Source organism: Triturus cristatus, chromosome 6 (assembly GCF_964204655.1).
Source record: "Triturus cristatus chromosome 6, aTriCri1.1, whole genome shotgun sequence".
In the NCBI taxonomy this organism is placed as follows: domain Eukaryota; kingdom Metazoa; phylum Chordata; class Amphibia; order Caudata; family Salamandridae; genus Triturus; species Triturus cristatus.
The window spans coordinates 1005061598-1005088140 of record NC_140589.1 but is presented as its reverse complement, the minus strand read 5'-3'; the positions used below and the strand labels follow the sequence as shown (position 1 = coordinate 1005088140).

Below are 26543 nucleotides of genomic sequence, written 5' to 3'. Positions count from 1 at the left end.
GAACAGGGGGCCGCAGGGAGCCGGGCGCAGGAGTGCCTTTTGGCGTCGAGAAATCTTACCCTCTGCTGGTCGCGGTTGGAGGGGTCCTTTGTTCTGAGGCTGCAGGCGTCCTCAGGAGCGTCAAGGTGGGTCCTTGGGTGCTGGATTCAGGGTTACAGTCGCCGGGGGGACGTCCTCGTGGTCATTGTCCACTCCAGCACAGGCCAGGCTCGGCGGATGCAGAGTGTGCAGGGTTCGCGGTTCCTGGCTGATGCCAGGGCTCAGTTACTTGCTTTGAGCATTACCACTGCTCGTGGGAGTCCCAGGTAGTTAGAGTCACAAGGCAGTCAGGTCCTCCGGGGTTTTTGAGGTGGCTGGCCACTAGAGATGCCGGGGTTTATCAGGAGCAACTTCGAGAGTCGACTGGCCGGTAGGGCTGGGGCCAAATCAGTTGGTGTCTTCCTCTTGTTAGCAGCTGCACGGCAGGTTTTCTTGTTCCTTGTTCTTCTTTCTTGTTTCGGAATCTGGATCTGAGGAAGGAAAGTTCAGGGTGCCCCTAAATACTACATTTAGGGGCGTTACAGGTAGGTAAAGGGCAGGGACCAATGGGTCCCTGCCATGGGGTTTGTACACCCCCTATCCTGCCACTCTCCTGTGGGAGGGGGGCAATAGCCTAGTCCTGATTGGGCAGGACTTCCCATCTTCAAGATGGCGAGAGCCCGGAGATGTGCTTCACGTCGCCTCCCCCACCTGAGGGGTGGGGTTGGCAGAGGCTGGCACACCCCCCTTTCCTTCCTTGGGGTTTCTGGCCAGTCTTCCCGCCAGAGTGGGGGTCAGAACCAGTAGGGGCCAGTTGCTGAGTACAGCAAGTGGCCTGGAGAAGCACACAAAGGCGGCATGCCTTCGAAGCTTCCCCTGCCCATCCTGGGGGAGGAGACCTAGCACCTCACCCAGGATGTGCATTGTTGCAGGCCCAGGAGAGCGGATGGCTCTCTACCCAGGGGTCCAGCAATATGTCTGCTGTGTGGCAGCCTAGGCCATGCATAAGCTAGAATGTGAACATATTTTATTTAACCCTGAATGGAGCGATAAGATCGTACGATTTTGGAGATACATTGATGACATTTTTTTGATTTGGCGAGGCACCACCATTGATTTGCAACGCTTCCTTGAGTTCTTGAATACCATTGACGATCAAATTCAATTCACCCATAACATGAATGCTCAACAAGTGCCATTTTTAGATGTCCTAGTCATGAGACGGGGTAAGAAATTGATGACGGATGTCTACAGAAAAAATACTGACAGAAATAACACCATTCACTTCAATAGCTGTCATCAAACTTCTTTGAAAAAACATTTACCTTGTTCCCAAATTTTACGGATCAAACGGATTTCATCCACTCCTGAAATTTTTTAAATAAATCAAGAACAACTCATCACCAAATTTAAAGAAAGACAGTACCCCCCCAGGGTTATCGCTGATGCTACAGAGAGAGCTAAATTGGTGGATCGTCCACAACTACTCAACAAACCAGCCATTTCGGATACAACTTCTAGACCGGTATTCATTTCCAAATTTTCTACAAAAAGTCAACAAATCAAACAAGTAATTCTTAAGTATTGGCCGATGATTAAAAATGAAAGTGATTTCAATGGCATTTTCAATTCCCAACCACTTTTCGCCTACCAACGAACTAAAAATTTGAAAGAAATTCTATCTCACCCACCTAAACTTACCACAGTAACACCTAGAGGAACAATCCCTTGTCTCAATTGTGGTCATTGCAACAACGTGATCAAAGGAACTCAGATTCCTCATCCTACCAAAGGAACCTCCATTCGACTACATACAACCGCTACATGCGACTCCAAGAACGTAGTTTACCTCCTGAAATGCCCTTGTGGCTTACCATATGTGGGTAAGACAGAACAAAAAATTCAAGTCAGATTAACTGAACATAAAAGTAACATCAGAACGAAATCCGAGAAGTCACTTGTCGCCATGCATTTCAATAAAGAGAGACATAACATCAGTCAACTACGCTTTCTGGTGCTAGAAGTGGTGAACGTATCACAAGGCATCGACAACACCAAAAGACTCCTACAAAAAGAACTGATTTGGATAAAAAAAACTTGACTCCTGCCATCCTAACGGGCTCAATGATCGTTTGGAATACAGCTGTTTTCTGTGATCTGTGTATTTTTCCAATGTATTTTCATACCTTCCGAATTTCTTTTCTTGTCACCCCTAATCTCATGTTTTACTTACTCTCATTCTCTTCAACCCTTCGCTTATTTTTTTCATCTTCATTTATTTTGGATTCTTCTGTTATTTTTTATGTGAAATTTTTGTTAGCGTTTTTTTATTTCACCTTCACACCTAAGTTTCTTAATTCTCTTTCAGCGTTTTCGTATCAACCTGGTGCTTCATATTTAAGTCCTACATTCATTTCTATACTCCTTCACATTTTCGTGTTAACAATACCGGACTTCGTCACTTTTTGTATTTCCAGCTTATACTTTAGTCCTATCTTCATTGCTAACTCTTTAAACGCCTTTAAGTGATGAAAACACTCGCCCGTCGTTACTTTCTGCACCTCATCGTGTACCGAAAACCGCTTCTTGTTAGGTGAGTGGGACTTCTGTTATGGTTCTAACAAATCCGTACACGGATTGTGTTTGTGAATATTCACTTTATATGACCTTACTTCATTCCCATTTCCCTTAGACTCGTCTTTTCCGAAATTCGATTACCGGATAAGTACGAAACTCACGTGAGAATTAGGTAACTAAATCAAACCTGCCATTCGTCCTTTGGTCCTTATTTTCATAATGTTCCACACCGTTTTCGCATGACCTTTATCACTTGACTTTACCTTCACTCGCACGACCTTAGTGTTCGACTCTCGTTTTTACCTGCACCATTGAATTGTTGGACAATGAAGTTCACTTTTGCTTTGATTTCCATGGCATAAACGCGCCTTCACACTACTAAATTTGTGGACTCAGTCTTCACAGCACGCATCTTGGTTATAAGGTTTCCTTCTCTTAAACGCTGACCGTTTACATAAGCATTCATGTGCGCCATTTATTTTTTCATTTTTCCTTGTTTACCCTGCACTATTTTTCTTGGTTTTTCTTAGACCGTTGTAATATTTAACCTAGTTGTCATTACTATGACGCATATATATGAATTGGATTTCAACTCAAAAGAAACGCACCGCATGTGTAATATTGTGCTTTATTTGTGGTTTCATGTCTTGGTAGTGATTACCTTTTTTATTTCTAGTACCTTATCCCCTGATAAAGAGTCTGAATGACTCGAAATGCATTGGGATCATTTATATTTGCTACTTCACTTAATTGATTATACTCTTTTCTACTCGTTTCTACTAAAGATTGGAATTCACTTTGATGTTACAATTGAATAAAAAGTACTTTTGACCACGCATCAAGTAGCTTTGTGTAAAACATTTTGGAGAAACAACGCAACCAAAATTGGATCACCTTATTTTACTCCTTCACGGATTCATTCAGGTGTGCACCAGAGGGACGCCAGGTAATCCACCTGGCGCATCTTCACTGTGTCTTTTTTATCCCTTCCGGTCAGAGGGATTCACCTCAGCTGCACCCAAAAACTTTTTGAAATCATTGAGATTTTCGTATTTAACTTTATAGACACACGTGTGCCTCACTTCTCATCTGTTTCATAGCCTAGGCAGCCCCTCAGACAAGACGTGGATTGTAGGTTAGGTTCAGGGGGCATCTCTAAGATGCCCTCTGTTGTGCATTGTACATTAAATCCCACACTGGCATCAGTGCGGGGTTAATGTGCTGAGAAGTTTGATACCAAACGTCTCATTCTTCAGTGTTGCCATCATGGTGCTGTGGAGTTCGTGTTGACGACCTCCCAGCACCATATACTCTTAATGGCAGCACTGCACTTACAGTGCCCAGGAATGGACCTGGGGACTGTAGGGGCACAGTGCTCATGCCCCTGTACCCACACCACTGGCATGGGGCACCCAGCTAGAGGGGTGGCTGATGTATGCCAGGGCAGTATGTGTTGTCGGCATGGCACACAGGGATGTGTGCCATGTCGACTCTCTGTTTTGTTCTGCACCCAGACACTCAGCCTGCAGTGTGTCAGGGTACAGGGCCTCTAAGAGTGGCACAATAAGTGCTGCAGCCCATAGGGGCCTTCTCTGGTCACAAGGCCCTGGGTACCTAGTGTACCATTTACCAGGGGCTGACATGTGGCCAGAGATGCCAATTGGGCACACTCAGTCAAAGTACATCAGCAATTCAGCAAAAGGTGGGGGCATACCATGCAAGAAAGATGGCACTTTCTCACAACCGGCGTAGAGTTTGGATCTGGACAAGATTCAGAGGAGGCCCAATTGTGGATTCAGAGGGACCGTTATTCCAGATGGAGGGTCTCTCAGCCCTCTGGGGCCCAAAGTCACACCAGAGGGAGTCAGTAAGGATCTGAGTAGGCGAGGCATGGCCTCATGAAACTCTTTGATCTGCCTCGGTGTCGCAGACAGCCCCGGAAATACAGGTTAGGTTATGTTGTATTGATTTGTATAGCGCACTAATCACTCAAGAGGGTAGCCAGTTGGGACGTATTGTGGGTTAAACTCCAACGTCGATCAACTTCGGGAGCAAAACCAAGAGGGCATTCAATTTATTCAAGGTTGGAGTACCTCAGCACCTGATAACATGACTCCTATATTCTAAATAACCTCAATAAAAAAGCATTGTTCTACTTGGTTTAATATTGATCTATAGCAACTTAAATTGCAATGAAAGCAGGCTGAATGACATTGACTCACACCATACAGTGGAAATGTCAAAGTGCTTGATATTGATGCGTATATTGCTTATAAATGAGCATACTGTTGTAAACTAGCCTGGAATGTTATGAGTAGAACATGTGGATGTCATAGAATGTGGGTGAGGGAAATTGAGACTGAAGTGGGAGGTCGTGGTGAGCGGAGACCGTTGATGCTCTTTCCACTTTGACTCCTGATTAAACAACCTACCATCATTTCTCAATGTGTGGAGAGTCTACTTTCAACACTGGCGACGATGGACTACCTTGCTTGATTGGGGACAGGCGAATCCCAGCATCAACTCCCCTGAGGACTTAAATAACCCACGGATTTATTGGATTTCGGCCCTTAAACGAGATACTTTGCATTTTTTTGCACGATTCAGAGCACGACTCATACGGCTTGCATTTTTCACTTCCAGAGCACGGATCGGACGGCTAAAACTAATTGGACGGCTAAGACGGATGTCTGTTGGCGTTTTATTTCTCACACGCAACAATGTCCGGGAGTGCCTTTTAATTGATAATTACTTTGCGAAGATTTACAGATTTCTGGCAACATCGGGGGAAAAATACAACTGAGGAAGAACGAAAAATCGAATGTGTAAGTGTCTAAGGCACTTACAATTTTGGTTGCATGTTCTGTTTCCTTTTAAACTGTGGGACACTGCTGACTCGCGACTCTTCACTCGCGAACGTCAAGATCCAGCGTGTTCTTTGTCAGAGAGATTGATAGCGATGTCATCACACGATCCAAGCACGTCTGCTTGACCTTCACTGTCATCACGCTAAGGGCACGCAGAGCGTCTCTTGCGTGTCGGCCATTTTTTTTTTCTTCCATTGTGATTGGAGTGAAATTTGATCATCAACAAACCACGATACCTCCCTTTGGAATAAATTAAGTGTTTCTGAGCCATTTCGCTATCCAGACTTCCTGGCTTTCAACGAACAATGTGACTGGAAGCACAATTTCCACATTTTAAATTGCCAAAGTTATTCTTTTGCTGAACATTACCGGAGATGCTGATGTCTTCTAGACCACGGTGACGACCTTATTTGTGTTAATTTGTTATTTTACATATTGTCAAGACTACGGTGACTACTTTTTTTTTTTTTTTAGGTTATCTGATATCTGACTGCCTTAAAAGAGTTCTTTTATTAACTATGGCTTCTGCAACTAGTATGTCCCAACCACCAGCGTTTTTATCAGAGAAAGGGGATCCTATCTTACCCTGGAAGAGATGGAGGAATTTGTTCGATTCTTATATTGTGGCAATTGGTGGAGAAAAATTTTCAGCAGTCAGAAAACAGGCCATCCTATTGCACAATTTAGGTGTAGAGGGACGTAACATATATGATAGCATTGATCTTATTCCGGTAGGATCAGGTGAGGGTGAATCTAGCGATGTGTATGAGATGTCAATGACGATGCTTGAAGGATACTTTGGGCCACGTATAAATGTCGTACTGGAGAGGCACAAGTTCTTTACCAGAACCCAAGGTAGCAATGAACGTGTCAAGAGTTATGTCGCTTCTCTTAAGACTTTAGCCAGAACGTGTGAATTTGGTGACCTTTCTGATTCTCTAGTCAGGGATCAACTTGTGAGATGTACAAATAGTACACGGGTGCAAGAAAAACTATTATCAAAAAACCCCACTTTAATGGAACCAGTTTCAATTGTTGAGGGGATGGAGAACACCACTTCTTGGGTGAAGGAAATGAATGTAAGGGGTGATGGGAAGAAAGTGAGTTCAAGCGATGTTCACGCCTTAATGTGTGAAGAGAGCTCAACGGATCCAGAAAATGTGGCTAAAATTAAGTTGTCTGAGAAGTTTAAAACCCCTCACAAAGATACAAAGGCTGCTAGTAGTGTTCCAAGGAACCTTCCTGCTAAGCAAGACAGTGAAGATCGGTTAAGTTCTCATACCGCTAGGAGTGATGGAGAGAAAGGTAACAGAGAGTTACCTAAAATTAAGTGTTACAGGTGTGGAAGCACGAGTCACTTCTCAAATTATCCGCATTGTTACTCTAAAGATTCGATTTGCATGAAGTGTGGGGTTAAGGGTCACTATGCTCGTGTGTGCAAATCGAACAGAGTTGTAGAAAAGAAAACTGAAGTGGTACGGACTATAACTTTAAGTGTTGATGAAGAAAGTGGTGGTGTGGATGCTGAGAAACTATCTATGCCGGAGTGCAAGATCTCAGTGGATAGTTATGAGTTTCTAGTACTTGCTGATTCGGGATCTCCCTTCACGATGATTGGGAATAAGCAATGGGATGAAGCTGTAGGCTTGGACAGTGTCATACTCCTTCCTCCTGACATCAATCCTGTTGGCTATGGAGGTACTAGAATCAATGTTTTAGGTTATGTTGAGGCCTGCATCAAATTTAAGGAACGAGATACAGTAGGCAAGGTGTATGTGGCTGAACGGGGTGACAACTTGTTGGGATGGAGACACCAGAGGGATTTGGGGATTATGCTTAATCCCAACGCCAAGGATCCCAGAGACCAGGTCATGTTGGTTGAAGATAGAAATAAGAATGTAATTGGGAGTGAACATGATAATGAATATTTTGGGAGATTTCCTGAGGTCTTTACAGATGAGTTGGGATGTCTCAAGGGGTTTGAACATCAGATTATTCTCAAGGACAGGGCTACGCCTTGTGTTCACAAGGTAAGGAGGGTACCCAACATGATGATGGGACCTCTCAAGACTGAACTCAATAAATTGTTGAATCTGGGTGTCATTGAAGAGATAGAAGCCTCAGAGTGGTTGGCGCCCATCGTTTTGGCTCCAAAGGATGGTGGTGCTGGGGTCAGGATGTGTGTTGATTTGAGAAGCCTGAATGAGTGGATCTGGGTAGACAGGCAACCCTTGCCAAATATCTCAGAGTCGTTGAGTATGCTCAAGGGTGCGTGCATTTTTAGTGTGTTGGATTTGTCATCTGCATATCACCAGATTCCCTTGCATAAGGACTCGAGGCATCTTACCTCGTTTGTGACACCACTTGGTGCTTATAGGTTCTTAAGAATGCCATTTGGATTAGCCTCGGCTGCGGCGTGCTTTCAAAGGGTAATGAAGAAGGTGTTGGGTGATGTGAAGGACATATTGTTTTTTCAAGACGACATATCGATTCATGGTAAGGACAAGGAGGGACATGATAGAACCTTGATTGAGGTTTTGGAGAGACTCAGGGAAAAGGGCTTGACCGTAAAGAAAGAAAAATGTCGTATTGGTGTTCGGACTGTTACTTATCTTGGCCATGTGATTTCGGGTGAGGGAATTCAGCCCAAACTTGAACTTGCACAAAGTGTGGTTGGAGCTCCAGTGCCAAAGGATAAAGAGCAAGTAAGATCGTTTTTGGGCCTTGCTGAATTTTACTCTAAATTTGTCAGAGGATTTGCGTGTGTAACGGAACCTATCAGGACTCTTCTTAAAAAGGGATCAGTTTTTGCATGGTCTGAAGAATGTCAGGAAGCTTTTGAGGTTATTAAAGGGGAGATTGGGAAGATGCCCACCCTTGGACATTTTGATGTTAATAATAAAACGATTCTGACTACGGATGCCAGCCTTAAGGGGTTGGGGTCTGTTCTGTCCCAAGTGGTGGATGGTGAGCAGAGGACGGTGGCTTTTGCTTCAAGAGCGCTTAGAGATGCTGAAGTCAATTATTCGTGCATAGAGAGGGAGGCTTTAAGTGTGTTCTGGGCTGTACAGCATTTCAAATTTTATTTGTGGGGAATACCGTTTTTGGTTAGGACTGATCATTGTCCGCTTGTGCAAATCTTTTCTTGCAGGCATAGCGAACATATTACTCCTAGGATTAAACGATGGAGTGAAGGGTTGCAAGAGTACAATTTTGTGGTGCTGTACATACCTGGTTCCAGCAATAAGACTGCAGATTGTCTGTCTAGGTTGCCTGTCAACATGGTGAGTGGAGAGGGTGAAAGTGATGTTGTATGTTGGGTGGCTGAACCGTCTTTGTCTTTGGAATCATGGATTGAGGGAGTCAAAAAGGACAAGACTTTGGGGTCACTAAAGGGCTGGGTGACTCATGGTTGGCCTGAATACAAAACTTTGGATCCTGAAATGAAAGCTTACTGGTCAGTAAGAGATGACTTATCTTTTACAGGAGGTAATCTCATGAGAGGTGAAAGGGTAATACCTCCAGTAGAGTTCAGGGAAAGGATTGTTAACACAGGTCATGAAGGTCATTTGGGACGGAGTCTTACGAAAGCCAGAGTGCGAGAGAGGTATTGGTGGCCAGGTATGGATCGTATGATTGAGGAGTTGGTAAAAGATTGTGTGTCCTGTGCCATCAGTGATAAGTCACATGTCATTAGTAAGGTTCCATTGTCCCCTGTTGTTGTTCCTGATGTGGTCTGGTCAAAACTAGGTTTGGATATTGTGGGCCCTTTTGAGCTGCTGCCTTCTTATGAACGTTTTGTTATTCTGGTAGTAGATTATACTTCTAAGTGGGTGGTCACCAAGTGTGTGTGTTCTGTGACCACAAAAGTAGTTATTGAGTTTTTAAAGGATGTTTTTCTTTCTGAGGGGGTACCAAAGTTTCTTGTCACGGATAATGGTGTACAATTTATGTCTCATGAGATGGCTGAATTTCTCAAAGATTATGGTATTGTACATCAAAAAACGGCATTGTATGCTCCACAGGCTAATGGGTTATCTGAGAGAATGAATAGGGTTGTGAAGGATTGTGCTCAACGGGCATTAGGTTCAGGAGTCTCATTCAGTGGGGTTTTGAGAGACACATGGTGGGCACACCGTACCACGCCTAATGCGGTCACTCAGGTCTCACCATTTGAAGTTTTGAGGGGCAGGAAGGCTACGTCGAAACTTAATCCTTCTTGGTTGCCTGTGTCTGCTGGGCCTGTGAGGAGCGGGGAGGAATACCGAGAGAAGCTTTTGGAGTATCAGCATAAGTATAAGGCCGATTATGATTCAAAGATGAGGGTTAAGAACAGGAAGTGGAATGTAGGAGACAGGGTTTTAGTGAAGAATCCTAGACATAGTTTGAAAGGAGAGTCCTCCTTCATTGGTCCCTTTACCATTGTGACTATCAGGAAGAATGTGGTGAGAGTTGATTCTGGTGCTATGTGGAGTATGTCAAGGTTGGTGAAGTATCAGGGGAACTCTTACAGTGATCGTGTGGTAGAGGGTAATAGTGAGGGTGGTGTGGGATCTCACGGTGGAATCCTTAAGAGTGCTGTGCCAGTAGGTGTGCGTCCTTCAAGATGGAAATGTGTGCCAAGGAGATTCAAAGATTACGTGCTACAATAATTGACTTACTCGAGATCTTTTTGAGGGGTGAATTAGTGATATGTATGCTCTAGTCTTTGTCTTCATGATTTATTGGTGTAAAACTGTATCATTATTTTCATTGTTGTTATTTTTGCTCCCTGTAAAGGGGTTGTAATCTAGCCTGGAATGTTATGAGTAGAACATGTGGATGTCATAGAATGTGGGTGGGGGAAATTGAGACTGAAGTGGGAGGCCGTGGTGAGCGGAGACCGTTGATGCTCTTTCCACTTTGATTCCTGATTAAACAACCTACCAACATTTCTCAATGTGTGGAGAGTCTACTTTCAACCCATACGTTAAGGGGTGCACCTTGTTTTTTTCCAACTAGATTTGAATGCCTCCAAATCCATCTAAACAAGCATACACAATTGTTTCAGATATTTTGAACCCTGCTTGCCTATATGCCAAGGTTGCCTCCTCCAATGAACTCTACGAAGAGCTTTTAATAGATTTGTGTTTTTCCCCCTTACTCATTTATCAGCTAATTTGCTATTTCCTAAGGTTTTATTCAGCTGTAACTCTTCGGAGCAACTTCTTCCTGAGTTTACTCCTCCCACTGTTGACATTGTGCATGCCAAAATTCGGCCAAGGTCTTTAAAGTTCCTTCTGGAACCGCACTTAAGTTCTTAAAACAAATTGTTGATACTGTTACTCTCCACTTACAAATTTCTGCATTTGACACGTTCTACAGCTTCTGTTCTTTTGTCTTCAAACAAGCAAATGTTTTGCCCTTGCCCAAATCTAGATTTCCTAGTTCACGCCAATTACATGACATTATAGATGTCTCTACCTGCCAAAATAATTAAAGCAGTGTTCACAAGCAACTGTCTTATTTCTGAAACTGGCTTTCTTTTCGTGAATCTGCTCCAGCATCAACGACATGGGACAGAACAGCCACAGTAGTCAATTTACACATTATTTTAGACTGTGACGAGCGGCATCTTTGGTCGTTTTGGACTTATCTGTTATATTTGACAAGATTTCTCGCCCAATTCTCATTTTCTCTTTGGAGGGCGCAGTGGTGACAGAGCCTTACAATGGCTTGACTCAAGCGGTTACACACTCTTCTCTTCGCTCTACATTTGGATCTGATCAGCAAGGGGTACCTTGAGCCTCTTTCCACTTTGTTTATATGTTCCCCCTTCAGCGGTTACAAAGTCTCACAGGTTACAGTTCTATTGTTATGCTGATGATACACATCATGTTTGTGTGTCGATTATTCCAACACAGGATTTCGGCTGAACAAGGCTTTGCAGTCCTGGCTCAAAGCAATTTAATCTTAGACTTTTAATAATCATGTCAAACTGAACACAGAAAAACCTTAAGTTCTTTTGTTTAAGTTCTAGCATCTTGGTGGTCCCGGTTCTTATGGTAACCGCCTTTCCCCTCCCAATAAACCTCCTGACAGACCAAAAACCTTGGTATTCTGATAGACGATTTTGTTGTGTGTTACAGTATACTTGCAGAAAAAAAACCTCCTCTTCCGTCTCCTTCTCAAAAATTGGCTTTCACTTGGGGCTTAATTATATACATATAAGATTATGGCAATGCGGTCTATTTTGGTCTTCATGAGTAGCTGCTTAATACTCTTTAGGTAATAGACTGGTAGGTTCTAGGACTCCATCCTAACATTTATATTTCAGAGCATTTTGCTACATTCCACTAGTTTCAGATCAACATATGTGTTCTTTCCAAGGCTATATGTATTTGCCAGAGAGCCTGGCTAAGCTGAAGCTCCAAATGTCTATGTTCAATCTTTGAGCATTATGTCCCTTTTTGCTTTTTACAATGATGATCTGCTACCTTGATACTCCTCTGCCTATTGGCATATGATGATAAGTGGCTGTTCCTTTTCATTTTTAGAAACAAACACCCATCCCTGGGCACTTCAACTTCTGTAAATTGCAGGCTGTTCCACAGTCTCATCTTGGACTAGTTTGTTTCCATAGTTGATTCCAGAAATATTAAAGTGCAAAGTGCAATGATAGTTTGGTAAAGACGCCATGTGCTTGAAGCCCATATGATGCTCCAGAGTATGGAGCACCTTAGTGTGGTAGACCGTTTTGAAGGCTGCCGATAGGTCTAACAGGATTAGAAAGCAAGAATCATTCCTAAAGCCTATATGATGAATGTCATGCAGCAACTCTAACGTTGCATCATCTATGCAATTATCTGGGAAACAAGCTGGTTTGGAAAACAGGTTGTAAGTGTTCCTTGTCAACAGATTAATTTAGATGGTTGGCAACATGTGATTGATTTATTTTTCCTAGCCACAGAAGGTTGACTGCTGTGCCAATGGAGCCATTAAGGAGAGACGAAAAGCAGGGCTGGGCTATACTCACATGTCAGCACTGGTAGCAAGCCTCATATTTGAAGCTTTCACCCCTGTCAACATGCAGCAGCCTTCCAAAACTAATTTGGGGACATTTAGGCAGTCAAATAGCTTGAAGCACCAAGTTTTAACATGAACTAGGAAGCATGGAAAATGTCTGACAGGAAATATTCCACCTTCACATTGGATTGTCTAGTTAATGAGTGCTTGTTATAGCATACAAAATATAAGTAATACTCCATCTGCTAATGCATTTCTGAATATTGCTGAAAGGGCACTGAAGTGATGCTGACACTAAATAGCTGTGGCATAACAGAGTCCTACCTTGCAACGGATTTGCTCTGTATGAAGTTCATCATGGTGATCAGGGAGAGGCAAATTAAGCTGTTTCTTGAAAGTTCGTAACCGCTCCAGCGACTCAGCTATTCCCTTCTCACATTTTTCGCAATCCTGTAATAAAAATAATAAATATTGATACATTTGTCGAAACCACACTTTTACAGAAGCACATTTGGTACAAAAGCACAAAGACTTCTTGTTTTCACTACATCATCTGTATTTCTTCCTGTATCATCAGGTTGGTGTAAAAGGCAGTCTGCCAGGCTGGTAAGGTATTCTCGGGTACCATCTGTAGAGAACTGGGCTTTTGTTGGAGTTACCCCCGCCCCAGTTTTTGCCCCTTTTTAGCTACTAAAATCTGATTTTCGACTCTGACAGTGCACTGGGGCCTGCTAACCAGACCTCAGTGTCACTGCTCCTTCCCTAAAACAAGATATTGTCTAATTGTGCAAAACAATTGGCAAAGGACATTAGCACCCCTGTAAGTACCTAGCAAATGGTACTCCAGGTACCTAGGGCAGGGGTACTAGAGAGTGTCCCTAAGGGCTGCAGAATATTCTGTGCCACCGGACCCACATTCAAATTCCACAAAGCCTGCAATTGCGGGCTGCGTGACATGGTACAAACCATGAGTGATAACACAACATGACACACTCCTTTGTGTCGTGCCATAGTCATTCCATCTAATATATGTAAGTCACCCCTACAGCATACCATTGAGCCCTAAGGCAGGGTGCATTTTATTTTATGTGAGGACATATCTTGATGAACAGATATGATCCTGTGATGTCTACTTCTATTACTAGATATAATAAGTGAACAGGGAAGCCAATTTGAGTATGTGCTGGACACTGGTGAAACCTAGCAAATGGTACTCCAGGTAACTAGGGCAGGTGTACTAGAGAAGGTACCTAAGAGCTCCAGAATATCTTATGCCACCTTAAGGGACCCACATACAAATTCTACAAAGACTGCAATTGCAGGCTGCGTGATATGGTGCAAACCATAAGTCATAACACGACATGACACACTCCTGTGTGTCGTGCCAAAGTCACTCCATCTAATATATGTAAGTCACCCCTACAGCATGCCATTGAGCCCTAAGGCAGGGTGCATTATATTTTATGTGAGGACATATCAGCATGAGAAGATATGATACTGTGATGTCTAGTTCTATTACTAGATATTATAAGTAAACAGGGAAGCCATTTAGAGTACATGTACTGGACAATGGTGAAAATGTGTTCCCCAGTTACATGATGGCTTCACTGAGAGAAGGGATGTTTGGTATCAAACATCTCATATTAATTAAGACACACTGATACCTGTGTCGGATTTATTAATACATGCACACAGATGGCACCTTAGAGGAGCCCTCTGAAAACCTACCAACCAATGGTATGCTGACTGACTGGTTCACGCCAGCCTTCTGCTAGAGATAAGTTTCTGACCACAAGGGTGAGGGCCTGAGCTCTCAGGAGGTTGGAAAGAAACCTGATTGGGTGGAGGGTGCTCACACCCCCTACCAAAGGATGACCTGCCGATTAGCATTCCAAGGCAGGAGAACTTTAAAGAAGCCACCGCCTTTGACATGCGAGTCTGGTTTCCCTCACAGGAGAGGAAGCCGACCTCCTTTATCCATAGCCCCTTGGCACCTGAACAGGCGGGATAATTAGCTAGTCAGGGAGAAGTGCCCACCCCAGGCTGGTATTACCTCTAAGGTGGGCTACCAGAAGTGCACACAACTTTTCAGAGTTGGCCATCTTGATGACGGCAAACTTAGGGATTCTGGGACAGGGTTATGTCCACTTCCTACAAGAAATGGTCATATAGGGGCATAGTGACCACAGGGGTAAGTAGCACATTGGCTACTACCCCTTACTCCCCTTAATTCCCCTGAATTGAGTATATAGGGGACCGAGTGATACCAGATCTTCAGATTCTGATGGATCAAGGGAAGGAGTGGACAATGGAGTGGACAAAGGAGAGTCCCACCATGAGAACCGAGAAGCAACAACTACTTGGGGCCAGCCCTGCCAGCCTGATTGCTGCCCCCTACAATTGTAGAAGAAGTAGCCTCGTCCTGCCACTGTAAAATCTCCAAGAAACCCTCTAGGCTGCCAGTTCTTTCCCAATTGTCTGAAGAAACGTGTTTGGAGTAGAGGAGTTCCCTGCAGCCACTGGCACCAGAGATGCATGGTGCGGTTGTAGGAAGCTGGCTCTGTATGTACTATACCAAAGTGAGGTATAGTGTGCACAGAGTCCAGTGGAACCCAAAAGGTAGGCAGAGGTAAAGTAGATGGCACCTAACTTTCTATTTGTGGTAGTGTGGTCGAGAAGAAAGGCTTTATCAGAGGACAATGTTAAGCATTTGTTGTACAAACTCAAAGACTGAACTTCAGACCAATTGTTTTTGTATGAAAATATTCTTTTAGTTATTTTATTTTCTAGAACCAAGCAAGTCTGGCTCAGGTAAGCAATAAATACTTTACAGTAGTAATGCAGTTTGTAAACTGTTTGAATTGCAATTGTAAATGTACTTTGATTTGATTACAGTAGTGTTACTGACAATGCAATGCTTTTCAGAATACAGTACATATACTTTTATTGGATTTTTAGTAGAATACCATGTAAGTTACTTTTCAAATTACTTTTGGTACATAGTGCAGTATTCTTGTTTCCTGTAAACAGGTAAGTAAAAGTGTTTTTGTTATTTAGTACAATTTGAAATAATTTCTTTAGATTTTCCAACTCCACACTTAGAACTTTTTCATAGAAAACCAGTCAATGTTATCCTATAGAGGAAAATAATGTTATCGGTTTAAAGGTAAGTACTTTGTTGTGGGAGTTGGTGTTGTGGGGTTATACTCAGGGGTCCCCCAGGGTCAAGGATGCACTCTTGTTACACCCTCAGCGGCACTAGGGCGGCCGGGTGCAGAGTGCTGAGGCCCAATGTTATCCAAAGGGGGGAAGGGTGCCTCCGGTTGGTGGCTGCTGACAAGCAGGCCACTGGGTTGTGGGAGAAAAGCTCTTGGACCTAAGCTCTGGGCAAATGGGGGTTCAGGCCAGCATGAAAGATACACCCTCAGTGGCACTGGGGCAGCCGGGTGCAGAGTGCTGCTTTGGCATTGGAAACCCTGTAGCTTTCAATGGGGAGTCTCCGGTTTGCAAAAGCACCGCAGGCTCGGGGACAAAGGTCTTCTGGGTGGGACCACCACTTGGAGAGGTAAATTGGGATGTTGGGGATTGGTTAGGCACCATCGGTTGGGCCACCCAAGGCCGTGGGACGCTGGGTGCAGGGGTGCCTTTTAGCGTTGGAGCTTCTTACCAGCTCCTGGGCAGGGTTGAGGGGAGCTTCCGGTTTGAGGCTGCAGGCGTCGGCTGGAGGCTTGAGGCAGGTCAGGGATCACCAGATCTCTGGTCAGGGTAGCTGGGGAGACCTCCTCTTGCTGTTGGCCCACTCGAACTCAGGCAGTGGGATTCGGTGCAGAGTGGTGAAAACTCACGGATCCTTGCGGAGCTGGAGTTCGTTGTTTGAACAAATCCGGTGTTCATGGGAGACAGACTCTATGGATTTGAAGGCAGGCAGCTCCTCCGGGTTTCTTGAGGTTGTTGGCTGCAGGACACACTGGGATTTCACTAGAGCAGGTTCGAGGTGGCAACAGGCCGGTAGGGCTGGGGGCAAGTCAGTGGGCGTACTCCTCTAGTTAGCTTTGGCACGGCTGTTCAGTCCTTCTTCTTTTCTTTTTGTAGGTTGTTGTCTGAGGAAGCAAGGTTTAGGGGTGCCCCTAAATACTAGATTTAGGAGCGTTACAGGTAGGTAAAAAGGTTGGGACCAATGGGTCCCTTCCCTGGGGTAGGTACGCCCCCTTTTATGCCACCCTCCAGAGGGAGGAGGGCATAAACCTTTCCCTGGTTGGCTGAGTACCCCCATCTGCAAGATGGCGGGAACTGAGAGTTGTGCTTCACTTCGTCTCCAACATCTGAGGGGTGGGGTTGGCAGAGATGGGAACACCTCCCTTCCTCACTTGTTTTTCCCGCCGGTTCTCCCACCCAAAGTGGGGGTCAGAACCAGTGTGGACCAGTTGCTGAAAGCAGCAAGTGGCCTGGGGAAGCTCACAAAGTCGGCAAGCCTTTGAATCTTCCCCTTCGTGGACCCTACTCATCCTGGGGGAGGAGGCTTGGCACCTCCTCCCAGGATGTGCATTATTTCAGGTCCCAAGAGCAGCAGGCTCTCAACCCAGGGGTCCAGAAACATGTCTGGTGGTGGCAGCTGGAAGCAGCCACTCCTGGACACTAGTAGTAGGTCGTTTTTCAGGGGGCATCTCTAAGATGCCCTCTGTGTGCATTTTTCCTTTAATCTCACACTGGCATCAGTGTGGGTTTAATATGCTGAGAAGTTTGATACCAAACTTCTCAGTTTTCAGTGTAGCCATTATGGTGCTGAGGCGTTTGTAATGACAAACTCCCAGCACCATATACTCTTAATGGCAGCACTGCACTTTCAAGGTCTAAGAATGGACTTAGACACTTTAGGGGTACAGGGCTCATGCTCCTGTACCCTCACCACTGGTATAGAGCACCCAGCTAGAGGGTTGACTGATCTATGCCAGGGCAGTGGGTTTTAGGCATGGCACACAGTTGTGCCATGTCGACTCTTCACTTTGTTCTGCACCAAGACACGCACGAGTGAGTGTAATGGTACAGGGCCTCTAAGGGTGGCACAATAAGTGCTGCAGCCCTTACAGGTCTTCCCTGGTCTCAGTGCCCTTGGTACCTGTGGTACCATTTACCAGGTGCTGACCTGTTGCCAGAGATGCCAATTGGGTATTGTTTTCAATGCAGTTTTTAGGGAAAGAACATAGGACCTGGGTACCTGATTGCCAGGAGCCCAGGGCACACTCAGTCAAAGCACATTAGCAGTTCAGCAAAAAGTGGGGGCTACCATGCAGATACAGGGCACTTTCTCACAGCGGTCCACCAAGTTGTCACTCCCCAGCCAGCCAGTTATTTGGAGTGAGAAGGATAGCGGAGGGATAGAAGGGGAAGAAAGGTTTGCATTCATATAGCACCTGTTATCCCTGATGGGTGTTGAAGCGCTTTTCTGGGGAGTAGCACGCTACTCCGGAACCCATAAAGGATTAGTGTTGAAAATTAGTGCAGTGAAATATGAAGTAATTTGAGAGGTGGACATGTTATTCAGTTATTTGGATAGAGAAGGGTAGGCGGCAGGATAGAAGAGGGACAGAGGTTTGTATTTATATAGCGCTTGCTGCCCCTGATGGGGTTTTGAAGCACTTTTTTGGCGAGTAGCACGCTACTCTGGAACCCATAAGGATTGGTGGTGGATTAGTATAGTGAAATATGAAAGTAATTTGAGTGGTGGATATGTTAGTCAGTTTTTTTGGATTGAGAAGGGTTGGGGGGATTGAAAAGGGAAAAAGGTGGCACATCTGATCACCGTGACAGACACCTCTCACCAGCACTTTTCTGATCTCATTGGGAAACTGAATACTGTTATTATGTTTTGCTTGGTATGTGGATGATCATTATGAATTATGAGGTGCTTGGAATACAAAAGTGCAGGTACTCGCTAGTCACTATCCTTAAGTACCTGTATGTGCACCCCTGCACAGAGAAGTACAGGAACTTTTCCCTTAAATTAAAAAAATACATGTACTCGGTATCTGTGAGTAGACACTGGTTTAAAAAGCTGGGGTTGGTCCATCTGTGTAGCGCACATCCACAATTTCCTATGGCCTTGTAGCGCTGTCTGGAATGAAGTTTTCGGTACGGTTCTGGCACTCTTCCTCCCAGTACCTACAGTGATGTGACTGATTTGAGTGTTGTTGGACGCGATGACATTGAGCCTTCAGCAGCGCACATTCAGTATGTAGTTTATTGGAATTAAACCTGTGAGGGTCAACCTAGGTGCAAGGCAGCCAAACCCCTGCAGGATGTCCACATTAGACATATTTACGTAATTTACATAGAAATAATCTAAATGAAAACTATTTACATAGGCAGCGGTTATCCGGAAAAAACACATGCAGGACCTAGCCTTCATGGACCTGTGTTGGACACCCCTCGAAACCACTGACCCACTGATTTGCATGTATTTTGACTGACCAAGTTTAAGTCATAACAGGTGACATACATGCCCTTTGACCCCCAAATGAGCTTAATCGTAGTGTTACCTTTAACCCCTCAATAACATCCATTGTTTTTGTTCCGAAAGGGTGATGGGGTGGCGGGGGTCGGCAAGGTGTTGAAACTACAGGGAGTTCTGAACACCCCGTACTCTGTCCACGATTCCCGGGACCAGACGTTGCGAGGGCAGTGCCAGAGATACCGAAGGACTAGTCAGAGCGAGGGGTGTTTGTGTATTTCTTGTGTGCCTGTTTGTGGGTGGAAAGTGGGCAAAAAAATAGCGATGTGGTGCTGTGAGCGGCAGCAGTTGGTTCCGAGTAAGGATTCACAGCGGGGACTGGATCAGAACATTCCTTCTCCTCTCAAGACGCGCTCCCGCCTTGATGTAACAACGAGTTGGAGAGCTGCGCAAAAGAACAAGCATTTACAATGCTATAGGTGTCGCGTTGTAAAAAAGAAAGAGCGGGGTGTCCCTGAAGCGGGCACAGTGCTCCGAATTAAAGTTTAAAAAAAGAAATAAACGGAGCGCGGTGTCCCTAAAGCGGGCACCGCGCTCCGAAATAAAGTAAAAATAGATAAATAAATGGAGTGCGGTGTCCCTAAAGCGGGCGCTGTGCTCCGAAATAAAGTAAAAATAAATAGACAAACTGAGCGCGGTGTCCTTTAAGCGGGCGACGCACTCCGAAATAAAGTAAAAATAAATAAATATATGGAGCGAGATGCTACTTTAGTGGCGTACGTAAACCTGTTGACATATTGGGCGGCCCCGGTGGCGCCCTAGGGAGATGGCGACAGGAGGACGCGGCGCCGCCTGGTGTACGTAAACGAGCTGTCACCATTGTGAAAAAAATATAGTGCCTACCGACTAATTAAGGAGATAGTGTAACGCCGCAAGTAAACGATCCAGTCCGGATGGGCCATCCCAAAAGGAGACAGGGCGGTAACAAAGAAGCCTGATTTTAAATCGAAGCCAGCGTTCAGCATAAACGTTGACACCAGCCAATCAAAATGATGGGCGGAGCTTCAACTCCACTTCTGAAATCTTCTCAATTACAATAAGCCAGTGCATGTGCGCTGCAACGCAGGTCTGCAAGACCTGAAAACAAAGAGTGAGTCTGCCACTGACGCCACCCTACGCTCAAAACACCTATGGACCCACACTGGAAAGCCCGAGTCCAAGGGAGGTGACGGTGGGGTCCACAGAACCACAAGAGCAAAGCCCATACTTGGTTTTGCTTAGACTGGACTCCCAGTTGTTGCCTGCAGCAACTTTCTGCAGGCCCCATCCAACTGCAAGTGACTCCTGCACCAGAATCCAACATCAAAAGACAGCATAGCTCCCGGGCTCCACAGCCCGAGGTGAAGTGGACCAAAGACGAACACACGTGCCCGAGGATCTCAAGAGTCGAGCCCCCTGTGGGCTCCCCCGGACTGGTCCCACAGTCCCATCTTGCAGCCTCTTTGTAACTGGCCCGTTCTCCCATTGAAGTGAATGGATCACCAGACACCATGACACCTCGTCACCCGAATGCCCCAGAGCCTCCTGTGGTGACCTGTTGGTATGGCTTTGGACCTTGCCCAATACTCACCTTAAGACCAGAAGAACAGTCCCGTAAGTCGCTGACAAGTGCCCGAATGCAATACGCGTGTTTCCTCCATAGAATAACATTGCCGGTCCAGAAAATGCATCAATTGTCCATTTCAGAAAACTGTAAAGATTCATAACTCGAAAAGTACTTACCTGAATCAGATGATCTTGATCTAAATTTATATAAAAGTACATGTTATTTGTATACATTGGTGTAGGATTTCTTTATTGAGTGTGCGTCTCATTTACTGCCTTTGTTTGTGTAATAAATGCTTAGTACTACCCTCTGCTATGCCTAACTACTCGTCCACACTCCCACAAAAGAGAGCATTTGGGGTGTCATTTGTGCCTCTGTAATTCCTTTGGGGTTTGCCTGGACTCTCTGCACAGTGTACCTCGTTTTGGTGCACTGTATATGGAGCCAGCTTCCTACACCATCCTTTTTAGTAGCTGAGACTTCCACCTATTATTAATGTAGAAAGAGGGTGGGAGGTACTTTGCTAGGCTTAAAAAAGAAGATTAAACTGGAGATTCAGATTACATCTAGTGTAACTGTGCCAAATGGATGGGGCTGTAACATTACCAATCTGGAAGTCTCACCTCCTAAATAAGGTGCTGCTCATGGACTTCACATGGGTAATTTTGAAACTCGTTTTCAGTTGATCCTCAAATAGAAAATACAATGACAGAAAGCATTGATTTAGTAATGAATTCGCATGTCTGGTTCTAGGGATTCTTTAAAACAAACACTCATTGCTAAATATGCCTGGGTAGACCTAGTAATAAGAGTAGGAGAGAAGAACACCAAAATCTTCACAAAGAATTGGGAAAGAGCTTCTGTTTTGACTATTCAAGTAGAGGCTATTCATGTAGAAAATGTCATTACAAAAACAAAATGCCCTGAGGGAGTCACAGATGAAAAAAGATGGTAAACCATGCTTAAATCAGTGGCAGAGAGTCATGCATAAGACTTGAAACAATACTCGAGAGCACACAGAACCCTCTATATAGTAACCAAAAACACCACAATGAGTATGGGACATGAGTTAAACCCGGATTGATTGGATACAGAGTAAGATTACCCCCCCCCCCTCCCCTAAACAGTACTACAGGATAAGTAAACAGAGTTGTAATATGGCCAATGTTAATTGTGTGTGTGGGAAAGTGCCATTTGTTTTGCATGGTTACCCCCTTACTTTTTGCCAGATACCTGATGCAAACTTGACTAAGTGTGTGCTGGACCCTGCTAACCAGCCCCAGCACTGGTGTTCTTTCCCAAAACTATACCATTGCTCCCACAATTGGCACACCTCGGAGCCACATACAAGTCCCTTGTAATAGGTACCAGTGGTACCAAGGGCCTTTTGACCATAGAGGGTCCCTTAGGGCTGCAGCATGTACTGTGCCACCCTAAGGGGTCCCACACCAAACACATGCACACGGCCATTGCAGGCTATGTGTTGTGGTGTGACTAAGCTAACAGAGTCGACATAGCACACCTACCTGGGTGCCATGCCTAACCACCACTGATGGTGGCATAGGTAAGTCACTCCTCTGGCAGGCCTTATAGCTCTAAGGCAGGATACACTATACCACAGGTGAGGGCATAGCTGCATGAGATGCCCCTACAGTGTCTGAGTCCATTCTTGTACACTGTAAGTGCAATGAAGCCATTTTGAGTACAAGGGCTGAGAGTTTATCAACACCAACTCCACAGCTCCATTTTGGCTTTACTTAAGACTGAGAAGTTTGGTATCAAACGTCTAAGCATACTAAACCCACACTGATGCCAGTGAACGATTTATTATAAAATGCACTCAGAGGACATTTTAGAGATGCCCCCTGAAAAACGACCCACTTCTAGTGTATTGGCTGACCGGTCCCTGCCAGCCAGCCACCATCAGACAGGTTTCTAACCTCATGCTGTGAGAGCCTTTGTGCTCCCGGAGGTCAGAAACAAAGGCTGCTATGGGTGGAGGTGGTTCTCCCCTCACCCTAGCAGGAACTAACATTTGGCGGTGAGCCTTAAAGGCTCCCACCTTGTGTTATGCTGATTTGGGCAACTCCAACTAGTGGAGACGCTTGCCACCTGTCCTAGCCTAACTTTTTGGTGGCAGGACAGGCAGGAAAAGTAGTAAGCACAGTAGGAGTAACCACCTTGGCCTGGCATGCCCCTAAGGTTGACAGGAGCTGAAGTGAACCCCTTTCTGAAGAATTCTCAATCTTGATTTGGAGAATTAGGCCGAACAGCAACAGGAATATTCCCCTCTCCCCAAAGGGATGGGGCACCCAAAGGGTGCAGTCACCCAAGGGGACAGTAGCAATTGGCTACTGCACCTCGACCTCAGTAACATCCTTAAATTTAGTATTTAAGGGATTCCCACAACCTTGCTCCTCAGATTCAACAACCTACGCAGATAAAGGACCTAAGTGCCGTCCAGCAGTGTGGAAGAAGATGACAACTGACTTGGACCCAGCCCTACAGGCCTGTCTCCTCCTCCAGCGATGCTGCTTCAAGAAAGCGGCATGTCCTGCAGCCAGCAACCTCCAACAAACCCGGGGGACTGTGCTGCCTTCAACAAAGACTCTTTTCTCCCGTGGGCACCTGATTTGTCCAGAAAAGAAACTAACCCAAGGACTACGGATCCAGGCGGATCTGCGACACTACACCACTCTGCACTTGATGCCCACGGCACGAGTCCAGCTGGCCCACCGACCCAGTGATGTCTCCCCACGATCCTGACCTGGTATCAAGCATTGGGTAACCTCACCTGAACTTTTCCATGATGCCTGAAGCCTCAACTTAAATGGTCCCCCCGACAGCGACAGGATTCGGTGAGAGAAACCTGATGCCTAAAGACACCCGTGGACCCGCAGCCCCCAGGCCTTGGTGAGCCCAACCAAGGGTATCCTGGCATCCTTCCACTATCCAACTCAACTCTCCAATCGTTGGACTCCTTCAGCCAATCGTCTGGTCCACACTTGCAGTCGTTTTCTCCAACTGAGGATCTCTATTGATTTCTACAGGGCACCCAACGGCTACTTTGCACCCTGCACCTGGGCACCCCTGTGCCTCTAGTTGTGCAGCTTTGGTGCTAATTGTTGCCCCCCTCAAAGCTGACTTCAACAACCAGGGCCGGTGTCTCTGAACCACGGGTATTTACTTGCAACCTATGCCTTTTCGAGGAACCCCCAGCTCCCATTGGATAACACTGGGCTCAGTGATGTCTGCACCTGGCTGACTCAGTGCCGCTGGCTGTGCAGTAACTACCTTGGTCTGACCCTTGCCCAGTGATAGTCAAACCCTCCGAAGACTGAACTTGTAAGTCGAATACTTGCCTGAAATTACTTACCTGTCCTTCCTCCCAAAGGATTGCATTGGTTTTCTCAGTAATGCAAAGTGTTGTTTCTGAGAATAATACAAAGTACCTCTTTTGACTTTGACAAATCTTACATGCATCTGTAAAGTATTTTGAATACTTCTACAAACCTTTGCCAACTGTAATTGAAAGTACTGCATTTTTGAAATATTTACTTACCAGTAACTGAGTTCAACTTGGTTCATAAAATAAAAATCACTAAAGTAATATTTTTGCAAACATTGACCTGGAGTTAGTCATTGAGTGTGTATTCCTGCCGTGAATGAGAATGTACAACAAATGCATTCACACTACCCTCTGATAAGCCTAACTGCCCAGCCCAGGTACCACTAAATTGAGAGTAAGGTATTATCTACTTTATCCTCTGCATTACCTTTGGGGACTCACTGGACTCCTTGCACACTATGCCTCTTTTTGGTATACTATATACAGATTTGCAATTCAATGATAGTGCCCATAAATGGCATAATGTATGTATGAATGCACAATGTTTACATGAAAACACAAAAACCAAACTGAACAAAAATCAGATTGCATTCACTCTCATCCTGACAAAACCACCTAATTTTATGAGACTGCACAAAGAGAACACATTTTTATGTCAGGATATTCCAGACAAAAATATCCTCTGACAAAAGGATAATATTACTTACCCAGTAAGCATATGTTATTGGTATGTAGAGCTGTAGATTCACATGCTTTGCATACTCCTGCAACCTAGTGTTGGGTACTGATGTTTGTAAGTTGTTTTTCTTCGAAGAAGTCTTTCATAGTATTGAGGTAAGGTGACTCCTCCTTTCGGTGATAGTTAGGCCTGGGCTAAAATTTCGTTCCGTTCGCGGAAATTGCGATAATTTGAAATTTTCGCATTCCGCGGAAAGTGCAAAAATGTCAAAATTTCCGCATTCCGCAGCTTAGCGATCATTTGGTTCTTGCTCGCGCTGTAAAATAATACATTCTCGCGCGCGCGCAATCGCCTTACCTGAATCCCTGCGTTCGCCGACAAGTTTTCTTGATCCGGTTGCGTTCTCCATGAGATGTTGTATTGTTTTTAGCCATTTGCGCTGTCTCGCGACGGTTCGCGCCCGCAGTGACGTCATGCGTTGCGCGATCACGTCTTTCTTCTCGCGATCATGCACCGCGAGACAACTGAAAACAAGATGGCCGCGCCCGCGAGCAACCACATGGGTAAGTTGGCGAGCCGCAACCATGCAGAAAATCTCGCGAACATGCGGGAAAAAAACTTCCGCATCTTCGCGATATTTCTGCTTGTTTGTGATAATTTTTAAAATTTTCGCGATAATTTGCGAAAGTGGATTTCGCAAATTCCGCCCACCCCTAGTGACAGTGCGCATGGTCATTGGCCCCATTGTTGGATTGTTTTCCCGCAAGAGGGTGAGAATGGAGTAAGTAAGTGTTGCATAGAGATGTCAATGCGTATAAATGTATAATGAAGAACTGCAACAACTACAGGTACCCGGGGAGGCAGGTGGGTGGATGTGTATCTACAGCTGTACATGCCAAGAACAGATGCTTACTGGGTAAGTAACATTATCCGTTCGAGGCATGTGTGCTGTAGATACACATGCTTTGTATAGACTATAAACCAGTATACTCCCAAAGTGGTGGCTAACCTATAGATGTTGCAGTTGTTTGGAATAGAGTTTTAAGTAGTGCTTGGCCTACAGTAGCTTATTGTCATGCTAACACATCTACACAATAGTGTTTGGTAAATGTGTGTGGTGTAGACCATGTAGCTGCTTTACATATGTCAGCTAAAGGGATGTTACCTAAAAAGGCTAAAGAAGCCCCTATTTTGCGAGTGAAATGTGCTCCAGGAGGTATAGTCAAAGTCCTTTTGGCTTTAGCATGGCATGTTTGAATGCATTTAACAATCCATCTTGCAAAACCAGATTTAGAGATAGGATTTCCTTTTTTGAGGTGGAGCAAATGCTACAAAAAGTTGTTTTGTTTTGCGAAAGTCCTTTGTTCTATCTATTTAGTACAATAAAGCTCTTTTAACGTCAAGCGTGTGAAGAGCGCGGTCTGCTACAGAACAGGTTGAGGAAAGAAAACTGGTAACTCAACAGACTGATTTAAATGTAAAGCAGAAACTACTTTGGGAAGGAATTTGGGATTGGTCCAGAGAACTGTCCTGTCTTTGTGTAGCTGAAAGAAAGGTTCTTCTAGCGTTAATGCCTGTAGCTCACAAACTCTCCTCAGTGAGTGATAACAATGAGGAAAGCAACTTTCCATGTGAGGAACTGTAAAGGGCATTTTTGTTATGGTTCAAAAGGTGGGCCCATGAGCCTTGTGAGGACAATGTTGAGATTCCAGACTGGGGCAGGAGGAATCCTTGGTGGTATTACCCTTTTTAAACCTTCCATTAAGGCCTTGATTACTGGAACTATGAATAGTGACAGATGTTGCCTATTTTGTTAGTACTTAGTTTCAGCTGCAATGTGCAAACAAATAGACATGTAGGCCAGTCCTGTTCATTGTAGATGTAACAAATAACAGATAATGTTTCGCATAGAAGCGTCTAAAGGATTGATATTGTTGTTGTTACAATATAATGCAAATCTTTTCCATTTTGCAGCATAGCAAGGTCTGGTGGTA

General features: G+C 44.9%; 1 protein-coding gene across 1 annotated transcript in view; it reads right to left on the bottom strand.

Annotated features, from left to right (window-relative positions):
* The window catches only part of SYNE1 (spectrin repeat containing nuclear envelope protein 1), a 1959630-nt gene that overhangs the window by 262307 nt on the left and 1670780 nt on the right, over nucleotides 1–26543 (bottom strand). The window contains exon 126 of the mRNA XM_085611789.1: nucleotides 12792–12917. Within this exon, the coding sequence (XP_085467915.1) occupies nucleotides 12792–12917 (126 nt within the window). The remainder of the gene's footprint in view (nucleotides 1–12791; nucleotides 12918–26543) is intronic.